Raw genomic sequence first — 13296 nt, forward strand, 5'->3', positions numbered from 1 at the left:
CATTTGTTTATCTTCTTTGGAGAAATGTCTATTCAAGTCCATTGCTCATTTTTAAATTAGGTTATTTGTTTTCTTGTTGTTGAGTTTCATAAGTTCTCTACGTATTGTGGATATTAATCTCTTATCAGATATATGATATGCAAATATCTCCTCCCATTCTGTGGGTTGCCTTTTCTTTTTTATGTTGTTTTTGATATGCAAATTTTAAAGATTTTCACGAAGTCCAGTTTGCTTATTTTTTCTTCTGTTGCCTATGCCTTTGGTGTCATATCCAAGAAATCACTGTCAAATCCAATGTCATGAAGCTTTTGCCCTGTGATTTCTCCTAAGAGTTTTACAGTTTCGGGTACTACATTTAGGTCTTCGATTCATTTTGAGTAAATTTTTGCATATGGTATTAGTAGGGGTCCAACTTCATTCTTCTACATGGGGATATCCAGTGTTCCTAGCATCATTTGTTGAAAATACTACCCTTTCCCTATTGAAGGGTCTTGGCATGCTTGTTAAAATCATTTGACCGTATATGCAAGGGTTTATTTCTTTTTATTCTATTTATTTATTGCTTTTTATTCTATCCCATTGGTCTGTATGTCTGTCTTTACACCAGTACCACACTGTTTCGATTATTATAGTTTTGAAATAGGAAGTATGAATCCCCTAGATTCTTCTTCTTTTTCAAGATTGTTGTGGCTATTTCAAGGAGTTCCTTGAGATTCCATGTGAATTTTAGGATTCTTCTTTTAGGATTCTGGGTTTTTCTATTTCTGAAAAAAATGTCATTGAGATTTTAGTAGGGTTTATACTGAATCTGCAGATTGCTTTGGGTAATACTGACGTCTTAACAATATTAAGTCTTCTAACCCATGAACATGGAATGTGTTTGCATTTATTTATGTCTTATTTAATTTATTTCAGCCGTGTTTTATAGTTTTCATTATACAAATCTTTCACCTCTTTGGTTAACTGCTAAGTATTTCATTCTTTTCTATGCTATTATAAATGGAATTATTTCTGTAATTTTCTTTTCAGATTGCTCATTGTTAGTATGTAGAAATACAACCATATTTTTGTATGTTGACTTCGTATCCTGCTACTTTGCTGAATATTTCTAACAGCTTTTTTTCGGTGAAATCTTTAGAGTTTTCTACATATAACAACATATCATCTGCAAACAGAGATAATTTTACTTCTTGCTTTCCAATTTGGATGCCTTTTATTTCTTTTTGTTGCCCAACTGCTCTGGATAGACTTCCAGTACTATGCTGAATAGAAGCGATGAAAGCAGGCATCCTTGCCTTGTTCCTGATCTTAAAGCAAAAGCTTTCAGTCTTTCACCATTGAGCATGTTCACTGTAGATTTTTCATATATGGCTTTTATTATGTTAAGGGAGTTTCCTTCTATTCCTAGTTTATTGAGAATGTTTTTAATCATGAAAAGGTCTTCAATTTTGTCATATGCTTTTTCTGCATCAATTGAGATGATCATGTGTTTTTTCCCTTCATCCTATTAATGCCATATATTGCATTAACTGATTTTTATATATTGAATAATCTTTGCCATGCAGGAATAAATCCAACTTGGTCATGGTATATAATCCTTTTAATATACTACTGGATTTGATTTGCTAGTATTTTGTTGAGAATTTCTGCATCAATGTTTATAAGGGATATTGGTCTGTAGTTTTCTTGTAGTGTCTTTGTCTGGCTTTGGTATCAGGATAATGCTGGTCTCATAGAATAGATAAAAAGTGTTCCCTCCTCTTCAATTTTTTGGAATGCTTTTAGAGGGATTGGGTTAGTTCTTTGAACGTTTGGTAGAATTCACCAATGAAGCCATGAAGTCCAGAGCTTTTCTTTTTTGGGAGACATTTGATTAATGGTTAAATGTCCTTACTAGTTGTAAGTCTATTCAGATTTTCTATTTCTTTTTTTTGGTGGGTACATAGTAGGTGTATATATTTATGGGGTACATGAGATATTTTGATACAGGTATGCAATGAGTGATCATCACATCATGGAAAATAGAGTATCCATCCCCTCAAGCATTTATCCTTTGTGTTACAGACAATCCAGTTATACTCTTTGAGTGATTTTAAACTGCACCGTTAAATTATTATTGACTATAGTCACCTGTTGTGCTATCAAATAGTAGTTCTTATTTATTCTTTCTATTTTTTTATACCAATTAACCATCCCCAACTCCACTCCCCCACTAGTTTGTAACCATCCTTCTACTCTCTATCTTCTCTTTCTTTTCTTTTTCTTTCTTTCTTTTTTGAGAGGGTCTCACTCTGTCACCCAGGCTGTAGTGCAATGGTACAATCCATAGCTCACTGCAGCCTCAAATTCCTGGGCTAAAGTAATCTTCTCTCCTCAGTCTACCAAGTAGCCAGACTACAGCCACGCACCACCATGTCTGGCTAATTAAATTTTTTTTTTTGTAGAGACAGGATTTACTATGTTGTCTAGGCTGGCACAGACTCCTGGCCTCAAGCAATTCTCCCACCTTAACCTCCCAAACTGCTGTGATTACATGTGTGAGCCACCATGCCCAGCCAGACTTTCTATTTCATTGAGATTTGGTCTTGGTAGGTTTTGTATTTTTAGAAATGTGTCCATTTTATCTGCGTTATCCAACTTTTTGGCATAAAATTATTTATAATACTCTCATAATCCTTTTTATTTCAGTTGGATTAGTAGTAATATATCCACTTTCATTTCTGATTTTAGCAATTTGAGTCTTCTCTATTTTTTCCTTAGTCTATCTAACTAAAGGTTTATCAATTTTGTTAATCTTTTCAATAACCAACTTTTGGCTTTGTTGATTTTCTGTATTGTTTTTCTATTCTCTATTTCACTGATCTCTGTTCTAATTTTCTTCATTTCCTTCCTTCTTGCTAGCTTTAGGTTTGGTTTGTTCTTCTTTTTCTAGCTCTTTACATTGTAAAATGAGGTTGCTGATTTGATAACTTTCTTGTTTTTTAATGTAACAATTTATAGCTATAAATCTCCCTCTTAGCACTGCTTTCAGTGTTCCATTAATTTTGGTATGTTGTATGTTCATTTTAATTAATCACCAGGTGTTTTATAGTTTCCTTTCTGATTTATTCCTTGTTCCATTAGTTGTTTAAGAGTATAGTTCTTAATTTCTACAAATTTCTAAGTTTTCCAGTTTTACTTCTGTTCTAGATTTATAATTTTATTCCACTGTGTTAGGAAAGATATTTTGTCTGATATCTATCTTTTTTTTTTAGATGGAGTTTCACTCTTGTTGCCCAGGCTAGAGTGCAATGGCACAGTCTCAGCTCACTGCAACCTCTGCCTCCTGGGTTCAAGCAATTCTCCCACCTCAGCCTCCCAAGTAGCTGGGACTACAGGTGCCCGCCACCATGCCCGGCTTTTTTTTGTATTTTAGTAGAGACAAGGTTTTGCCATGTTGGCCAGGCTGATCTGGTACCCCTGACCTCAGGTGATCCACCCCGCTAGGCCTCTCAAAGTGCTAGGATTACAGGTGTGAGCCACCGTGCCTGGCCTGATATCTATATTTTAAAATCATTTAAGACACTCAATTTGTGACTTAACAAATGATCTCTCCTGGAAAATGTCTCAGGTGCATTTAAGAAGAATGTATATACTGCTGTGTTGGGTAGAGTGTACTGTATATGTCTGTTATATACAGCTTTTTTGTGTTCTCTATTTCTTTCCTTATCTCCTGTCTGGTTGTTTCACCCATTATTGGGAGTAGAATATTTGATTCTTCAACGATTATTATAGGTCTATTTCTCACTTTATTTCTGTCAGTTTTGTTTCATGCATTTTGATGGTCTGTTATTAGGTGAACTAATATCTGTAACTGTTATGTCTTCTTGCTCTATTGAACCTTGTATTAACATATAATGTCCTTTTTGTTTCTTGTAAACTTTTTCATTATCTATTTTGCCTGATGTTAGATCCACCCCTGCTCTCTTTTGATCACAGTAGGAATATCTCTTTCCATCCTTTCACTTTCAACCTATGTGTTTTATAGCTAAACTGAGTCTCTTGTAAACAGCATACTTTTGGATCAGATTTTTAAAAATCCATTCTGCCAATCTCTATCTTTTGATTGGAAAGTTTAATCCATTTATATTTGAAGCAATTACTGACAAGGAGGGATTTACTCTGTCATTTTGCTGCTTGTTTTCTATATAGTTTTTTTTGTACCTCATACCCTTTCTTTTCTGTTTAGTTGACTTTTTTATAGTGAAATGTTTAAATTTGTTTCTCATTTCCTCTTGTATATATTCTATAGCTATTTTCTGTGTTGTTACCATGGTGTCTTAGTCTTTTCAGGCTGCTATAACACTGAGTAATTTATGAAAACAGCAGAAATTTATTTCTTAAATTTGTAGAGCCTGGGAAGTCCAAGATCAAGGCACCAGCAGATATGGTGTCTTGTGAGGGCTCGCTGTCTGCTTCATACATGGTGCCTTCAAACTACAACTTCACATGGTGAAAGGGATGAACAAGCTCCCTTAAGCCTGTTTTATAAGGGCACTAATCTCTTCATGAGGGCTTTGCCCTGATGATTTATCATCTCCCCCAAAGGCCCAATCTTTTAATACTGTCACATTAGGGTTTAGGTTTTGGCATATGAATTTTGAGGGACACAAACTTTCAGGCCATAGCCCATAGGAATTACACTTAACATCCTAAAGTTGTAACACTATGATTTGATTTTATAGTAGCTTAGAATCAATAACATACAAAATATCTGCTTCTTTACAGCTCCATCACCACTCCTTTTGATTGTTAATGTGAACAAATTACATCTTTATATATTGTGTGCCCCAAAACATAAATTAATAAGTCTTTTAAATACACTAGTCTCTTAAATTATGTGTAACCCTAAATATATAGTTACAAACCAAAGTTACAATAACATTAGCTTTTAAACTAAAAAATGTTTAAATGTTTTATCTTTTAAATCATGTAGAAAACAAAAAGTATAGTTACAAACTGTTGTTACAATAATATTAGCTTTTATATTTGGCCATATAGCTATCTTTAGTGAGGTCATTGTTTCTTCCTACAGCTTCAAGTTACTGCCCCATGTCCTTTCATTTGAGCCTTTAGGACTCCCTTGTGTATTCTTACAAGGCAGGTCTAGTGGTAACAAACTCCCTCAGCTTTTGTTTATCTGTGAATATCTTAATTTCTCCCTCACTTTTTAAGAATGGTTTTGCCAGATACAAAATTATTGCTCGACAGTTTTTTTCTTTTAGCACTTGGACTATATGGGCTCACTACTTTCTGGCCTTCAAAGTTTAGATGATAAATTTACTGACAGTCTTACTGAGGATCCCTTGTATGTGATGAGTCACTTCTCTCTTGCTGCTTTCAAGATTTTCTCTTTGCCTTTTGAAAATTTGATTATAGTGTTTCTTGGGTGTGGCTCTTTAGTTCATCTTACTTTACTGAGCATCTTGGATGTTTATATTCATGCCTTTCAACACATTTGGGGAGTTTTGATCTATTATTTCTTCAGAGAGTCTTTTTTATTTTTTACCCTTTCTCTTTCCTTTCTCCTTCTAGAACTCCCACAATAAGCATGTTAGTCTGCTTCATGGTCTCCTGCAGGTCTCTTAGGCTTTGTTCACTTTTAATTCTTTTTCCTTTATGTTCTTCTGACTCAATAATTTCAGTTGTCCTATCTTCAAGTTTGTTGATTCTTTCATCTGCCTGTGCAAGTCTGCCTTTTATTCCCTCTAGTAAACTTTTCATTTCATTTGTTGTATTTTTCAGCTCTAGAATGTTTTTTTCCTCTTTATTGATACTTCCATTTTGTTCATACATCATTTTCTTTACTTTCTCCACATTTTCCTTTAGTTCTTTGAGCATCTTTAAGACAGTTGTTTTAAAGTCTTTGTCTAGTAGATCTCCCATCAGGTCTTTTTTAAAAGCAGTCTCTATTGATGTATTTTTTTTTCCTTTGAATGGGCCATACTCTCCTGTTTTTTGTATGATGTGATTTTTGTTGTTGAAAACTCTACATTTTAATCTAATAATGTGGTAACTCTAGATATCAATTCTCTCTGTCCCCCAGGGTTTGCTGGTTTTCCTTATTGTTTTTGTTCGTTTTATTTTTTTGATTGTTGTAGGCTGTCTCTGTGCTAAGAATCAGCCTGAGGTGTACTCTTAAGGTATTCTTGGTCTTTTCTGAGCTCATGCCTTTCCCTGGGCATATGTGGTCACTTTCTAATTTTCATCATATATGTAGTAGCCTTTGAATGTTCGTCTTTAATGTTTGGCTCCCAAATGGGAAAAAAAAAGAGAAAGGACAGGAGGAACAAAATGGCCACCAGCCCTTGAAATCCCCAGGAGGCCACTTCAGCCAGAGGGAAAGGGATTTACAACAATAAGAGGAGGTACAACAATAAGAGGAGGTGCAACAATGGCTGCCCATCTCTTTATTTGTACCTCTGTGATCAGAAGCAGCAATAAGCAATCAGAGAACAGATTCCCCAGTATCTGGAGAACAGGGTTTTTTTTGTGCCCACCCTGGGTCTGCAAGCTGTGTGCAAGTGGCTCCAGGAACACGTGCCCAGTTGCCTGCCATGGGCTGGGGGGTGGAGGATGAGTAGTTACTATTGTACTAAGAGCACAATTTACTGTCCAAGCTTTCCCCTGGAAGTTGCAAGCCTTTAATGAATCCCAGAGTTCCAAAATACATGAGACAAATTACATCAGACAGATTCCGCCAATGCAATTGTTGTCCACAGATTCCTGGTGCTTTCTCCTCTGCCATCTTCTCAGAATGCTCTCTACCTGTTAACAATATTGTGTATATTCTTCCTGTCTTTTTTCCTATGTATATATACTTCTTCCTTAACTACAGTCATATGCACAGTTTTGAACCTGTGATCATCTGAGAATCGTTACTGCAATTCTTACATCATCTGTGGTTAGAAAAGGGTAATACTTATCTGCTAGAGGATGTACTTTTTCCTCTGAGGAACTCATCCTAGCTTCCAGGAACCTAGCCTCTTCCTTCTCAGGTCACTTTCCTTGATGTTCCACACAGCTGCAGAATTGCCTGGTTTAACTGCAAGTGATTCTGTAGTCTGTCACATATGATTCGGAAATGGGGAGACTATTGTTCAACTGAATACATGTTTTCAAAGAAACAAAGGACTTTTAAAGATGTGCAGGGAGATGTTGTGTCCAGGTTAGGAAATACTTCTGTTTAAGATGCCCTGGGTGAGACTAAAGGTGTTTCTTCAAGGACTGTCTTATCACAAAAGCAGCTGTCTGGCTTCCCTTCTAGTTCTGTTCATTTCTTGTAGGTATTAGTACTTGAATTGTGACTAAATTTGGCCAAAATCAATTATAACATTGGTGGGGGAAAAAAAACTCCAAGTGTGCTAAAAGAAACCATGTATTCTATAGATGAGAGAGAATACTGAATTATGTTTTATACATGTTATTCAGTTTTTCTCACAGGCCATCATAACTGAGGAAGAATGGGAAGTGATTGGCATGATTGTTGCAGAATGTCAGAGTTGCTAAACTTGCTTCTGTATGTAGTGGTGATTCCACGGAAGCCCTGCCTTTTGTCACACTTCAGATTTTGAAATGGTGAGTGTTTCATTCTGGCTTGGAACAAAGATCCACCAAATGGCTTTCCCTGAAGAAAAGGAGTCTGAGGAAAAATATAAAACTGTTAAGGAGAAAGCATACCCTTACCATTTCTGTGCCCCCTGAGGATAATTCCTGGTTTTACATTCAGAGACATGAGTCTTGTGTTACCTGAGAATTTCTGCCTTTGATGTCATCAGAGCTCTGCCCGACTGCCTCCGTTTGGAGCCAGGGACCAGGTGTCCGGCCTGAAGGAAAAAAGAACAATCTCATTATCTTTTGGCCCAGGGACCAAGTGTGCATGCTTCACAGAGAAACTATCTCTAAACCAGCACCTAAAGCAATGAAACCTTCAGGATCCTGGCCCTAGACTATTTCCACCACTGCCATCTTCTATGTCAAAGACGATGGATGCAGAAGAGTCATGTCTAATACACTGAGAAGAGAACAAATTGTTAAGGCCCATCATCTAAATGCATGTTAGAACTTCTTTACCAAAATATACCATCTCCAGGGATGCTCATCCATTGTCCACAATATGCCCAGCAATACTAGGGCTGGATAAAAAAGTGAAAGATGAGTAACTGCTGACATAAATCAGGCCTCCCATCCATGAGGATCCAAATCATTCTCTCAAGTGCATTGTGCTTAAGTATTACACAAGTTACATATGAATATATTCTTATAGTTAAGAATTCAAAGAATAAAGAAGATAATGGAAAAAAAACCCCAAAGTTCCTCTTCTCTTCTTGTTCCTCCCCCCAGTCCCAATTTTCTATCCCAGAGTCACCATGGCTAAAAGCTTGGTGTTTATCTCTTCAATTATTGTTTCTTTTTGGTATTTCCATACAAACATCTGTATATATACAGATACATGTTTTGGTTGGTCTACCCAAGTTTAAAATCCCATTCCTAGGTGTTCCAGAACTCTCCCTTCACTTGGTTATTCCAAATGGTGTTTCCTCTGCTGCACTGGTAGGACACCTATCTATTCTGTTTCTGTCATGAACTAGGCATTAAATAATCATGTCCCAAAGTCTCCAGAACAATGCAGATTGCTGTACTATTTAAAAAGCAACATGAAAAGTATGAATGTTCATTATAGATTATTTATAATAGTGAACAATTAATGACCTGTGTTCAACACAGGATTTTAGGTAATGTAGGGTTCAGTATTACATGATGGAATACTAAGCACCTATTTATTATTTTATTTTTCATTTTATTTTATTTTTGAGACAAGGTCTCCCTCTGTCTCCCAGGATGGAATGCAGTGATATGATCATGACTCACTGCAGCCTCAACCTTCTGGACTCAAGTGATCCTTCCACTTCAGCCTCCTGCGTAGTTGGGATCACAGGTATGTATCACCACACTCAGCTAACTTTTAAAATTTTTTGTAGAGACAGGGTCTCACTATGTTTCCCAGGCTGGTCTCAAACTTCTGGACTTGAGTGATCCTCCCGCCTTTGCCTCCTAAAGTTCTGGGATTACAGGCATGAGCTACTGCACCCTGCAGGAAACTGAATATTTACAATGACTCATTTTGGAGAAATGAATTTGTGTAAATAGAATGATAACTATTTTAAAAATTCATTGAGAAATACACAATAATATTCTGAAATGTTTCCTTCTAAGTAGTAGAATCACCATTTAAAAAAAAAAAAACTCTTTTTTTTTTTTTGAGACAGAGTCTTGCCACAGGCTGGAGTGCAGTGGTGCTATCTCAACTCACTGCAACCTCCGCCTCCCAGGTTCAAGCAATTCTGATTCCTCAGCCTCCTCAGTAGCTAGGACTACAGGTGCTTGCCACCATGCCTGGCTAATTTTTTTTTATATTTTTAGTAGAGACAAGGTTTCGCCATGCTGGCCAGGCTTGTCTCGTACTCCTGGGCTCAAGTGATCCTCCCACCTTGGCCTCCCAAAGTGCTGGGATTATAGGCGTGAACCACCATGCCTGGTCAAAAAACTCTCTTAAGAAACATTTTTTCAACTTTTCTACAACATATATAATATATAAGTCATTATAAAAACCATTTAAGGTAAGGCACATTTTTAAAAATTGGACTATCATGTTGAAGGGTCTCTAAAACTTATAACACATTAATCAAATGGGCACTGTAATTTTCATTAAAACTTTTAAAATTAGGCCAGGCGCGGTGGCTCAAGCCTGTAATCCCAGCACTTTGGGAGGCCAAGACGGGCAGATCACGAGGTCAGGAGATCGAGACCATCCTGGCTAACATGGTGAAACCCCGTCTCTACTAAAAAATACAAAAAACTAGCTGGGCGACGTGGCGCTCGCTTGTAGTCCCAGCTACTCAGGAGGCTGAGGCAGGAGAATGGCGTAAACCCGGGAGGCGGAGCTTGCAGTGAGCTGAGATCCCGCCACTGTACTCCAGCCTGAGCGGCAGAGCGAGACTCCGTCTCAAAAAAAAAAAACTTTTTAAATTAATGAGTGCACTTGTTCTAGAATAAAGATATTTTAGAGCAAAATGTATAGTAACTGCTAGATTTTTAGCTAGTTTATTAATGGAACAAAAAGTAAAAAGATAAAAATAAAAAAAGAAGAAAACACTAATATACAGCCCTTTGTCTAATTCCATAAGAGAGGGTAGACTTGGAAATGATTGTTCTTAGATTTAAGAAATTCCTGTCCACTACAGAAAGACCTTCTAGGCCAGGGGTCTGCAATCTTGGCTTTATTGACATCTGGGCTATGTAATTCTCTATTGTGGGGGTGGTCCTGTGTATTGTAGGATGTTTAACAGCATCCCTGGTCTCTACGCACTAGACACCAATAGCACACCCTAGCCCCCTGCTCATGGCCACTTGTAACAACCCAAAAATGACTCCAGACATTGCCAAATGTCTCCTGGGAGGCAAAATTTCCCCTGTTTGGGAACTACTAGGCATAAAATAGGCTTCAACATAGGTTAGCAATTCCCACTGGTTTTCTTTCTTTTGTTTTCTTTTCTTTTTTTCTTTTTCTTTTTTTTTTTTTTTTGAGACAGGGTCTTGCTCTGGAGTGCAGTAGCATGATCTCAGCTTACTGCAACCTCTGCCTCCAAGGCTCAAGCAACCCTGTCACCTCAGCCTCCTGAGTAGCTGGGACTACAGGTGCACACCACCACAGCTGGCTAATTTTTTATATTTTTGGTAGTAAAAAATGGGGTTTCAAATAGAAAAGTAGAAACATGGGGTTTTGCCATGTTGGCCAGGATGGTCTTGAACTCCTGAGCTCAAGCGATCCGCCCACCTCAGCCTCCCAAAGTGTTGGGATTATAGGCATGAGCCATCGCACCTGGCTCTTCCCACTGGTTTTCATAAATATGACAATAAACAATATCAGAGGGGTTAAAGGGGAATCAGTTTCTCCCAAAAACAGAAAGGCAAACTCTATCTCGTAAAAACAAAAACAAAAAACAAAAAAACAAAACAAAAAAAATCATTGCTGCTAGAAGTGAGTAACCAGGACTTAGTCAGGGTTTGTCAGAGTGCTTTTAATCCAAATATTCCCTTAAAGGGATTTTCCCTTATGAGATGCCCCCAGAATCTCAGCATTCAAAAGCAGACTCATTCTGCTGAAGTACTCCTTCACATGGGCTCCCTTCCCACAGAAGGGCTTTGCAGATTCAGCAGATCAGGGGTTTTCACACTTGGGATACTGTAACTCATCAGGAGAAATATCGTTTACTTCTCTCCTCAATCTCAAGCACCTACTGCACTTAAGAGCAGGCTCAGTGGACACTGCTTCTGTCTCGTGTCCACAGATGGTTCCTCTTCCCTCCCATTTATAACCACCCAGAATAACCACCAGCCCTGGGCTGCAATTCCTGCAAGCCAGGGAGGGAGCTTTGAAGCAGACCTAACTGTCAGCTCGGGGCCAACACCGTCTGACTAAGCTATGGGCTGCCCTGGCATCGGAGTGGAGAGGCAGTGCAACGTGGTGCAAGGAGCGCTGGACCCCGGGGCAGAAAACCTGGACTCTAGCCCCAGCTTTGCCACCAGCTGTAAACAGGAGCAGGCCACTTTACTTCTGCCTTGGCTTCTCTAGCTGTACAGGAAGGAGTTGGGCTGGCTGAGCTCAAAGGGCCTTTCTTGTTCTTACACTGGAGGCTTCTCATAATCTCTAAGTGAAGGAAATGACAAGTGTGATTGGAAATGATCGTTCTAGTATCTTCTAGGTTTACACCTTAGAGAGCGCGTATCTGGCCTTTCCTCTCATCCTCCACTGTTGCTATCATCGTTCCGGCTGGTATGAGAGCCTCCATCACTCCTTCCTCAACCTCCTCTCCTCGTAGAGAACTGAGCCCCCTCAGTCTCTGAGAGAGGTCACCCTACATACCAGCAGACCTCACTTCCTGTCCACAGGTGCTCGGGCCAGAGGTGAGCTAATCATATTCTCTCTCCCGACAACTTGCAATTTAAAAATTAGATTTCAAGATCGTTAAGAGCAATGTACATGTATTATAAAAACTTGAACTAATTAGTAAAGAAAATGAAAATCACCCGACATTTCACCATTGAGTGTTAACCACTTTTAATATTTTGGTGTACAGGCTGGGCGCAGTGGCTCACACCTGTAATCCCAGCACTTTGGGAGGCTAAGGCAGGCAGATCACTTGATGCCAGGAGTTGGAAACCAGCCTGACCAATGTGGCGAAACCCTAAAATACAAAAATTAGCTGGGCATGGTGGTGCACGCCTGTAGTCCCAGCTACTCAAGAGGCTGAGGCAGGAGAATTGCTTGAACCTGGGAAGCAGAGGCTGTAGTGAGACAAGATCGCACCATTGCACTCCAGCCAGGGCAACAGAGTGAGATCTAATCTCTAAATAAATGAATAAGTAAATAAATAAAATATTTTGGTGTGCATATTTCAAATAGAAGATCTATTTGATCTTCTCCCTTTCTACACAGATACACAAATTTATTTTTTTTAACAAAACATAGATTTTATTTTATGTGCTTTTTTGTATACATTTTTTGGTATTGTTTTTATGTAACAAGGTGTTTTTATGTAAAAAGGTAAACATTTTCCCATGTCACTAAATATTTGATAGCACCATTTTTTTATGGTTACATAGCGTTCCACTGTGTGGCTCTGCCTGCATTTATTTAACCCCAATACTGGAGATGTGTGCTATTTCCAAATTTTTTATTATGTAAATGGTTCAGCAATGCATATAGGAGTGAATGTTTTAATTTATTAATTCAACAAATATGTAAGGAGTGTCTGTGTGCCTCACTTTATTCTGAGAGCTGGAAATAAGCCAGTGAATAAAAACTGCTGCAGTCCCTGCCATTCAGGGCCTTACACTGTACCGTGGAGGCAGACAAGTAACAGGTAAATAATGTCTGGAGGTGATAAATGCTTTGAAGACAATTCAAAAACAGTGTAAAGATAAAATAAAAAGTGATAGGGCAGGAAGAGCTTCTATCTTATACAGGGGAGTCAGGGGAGACCTCTCTGATAAGTTACTGCCATGGATTGAATCATGTTTCTCCAAAATTCATATGTGGAAGCCCTAGCCCCAGTGTGATGGTATTTGGAGGTGTGGCTTTTGGCAGGTCATTAGGTGTAAGTGAGGTCATGAGGATGAGACCATCATGATGGGATTAGTGCCCTTATAAAATAGGACACCAGGAAGCTTGTGTGGCACCAAGTGTGCACACAG

At 38.3% G+C, this 13296-nt stretch overlaps 2 protein-coding genes across 2 annotated transcripts in view; one reads left to right on the forward strand and one right to left on the reverse strand.

The window, feature by feature from the left end:
* Positions 1-8242, forward strand: part of SCRN1 (secernin 1) — an 87483-nt gene extending 79241 nt beyond the window's left edge. Inside the window, exon 8 of the mRNA XM_023188374.2 lies at positions 7471-8242. Coding sequence (XP_023044142.1) covers positions 7471-7548 — 78 coding nt within the window. The 3' untranslated portion in view covers positions 7549-8242. The remainder of the gene's footprint in view (positions 1-7470) is intronic.
* Positions 1-13296, reverse strand: part of WIPF3 (WAS/WASL interacting protein family member 3) — a 110623-nt gene that overhangs the window by 4893 nt on the left and 92434 nt on the right. Inside the window, exon 8 of the mRNA XM_023188369.1 lies at positions 7789-7865. Within this exon, the coding sequence (XP_023044137.1) occupies positions 7789-7865 (77 nt within the window). The remainder of the gene's footprint in view (positions 1-7788; positions 7866-13296) is intronic.

The sequence above is a fragment of the Piliocolobus tephrosceles genome, chromosome 8 (genome assembly GCF_002776525.5).
Source record: "Piliocolobus tephrosceles isolate RC106 chromosome 8, ASM277652v3, whole genome shotgun sequence".
Classification (NCBI taxonomy): domain Eukaryota; kingdom Metazoa; phylum Chordata; class Mammalia; order Primates; family Cercopithecidae; genus Piliocolobus; species Piliocolobus tephrosceles.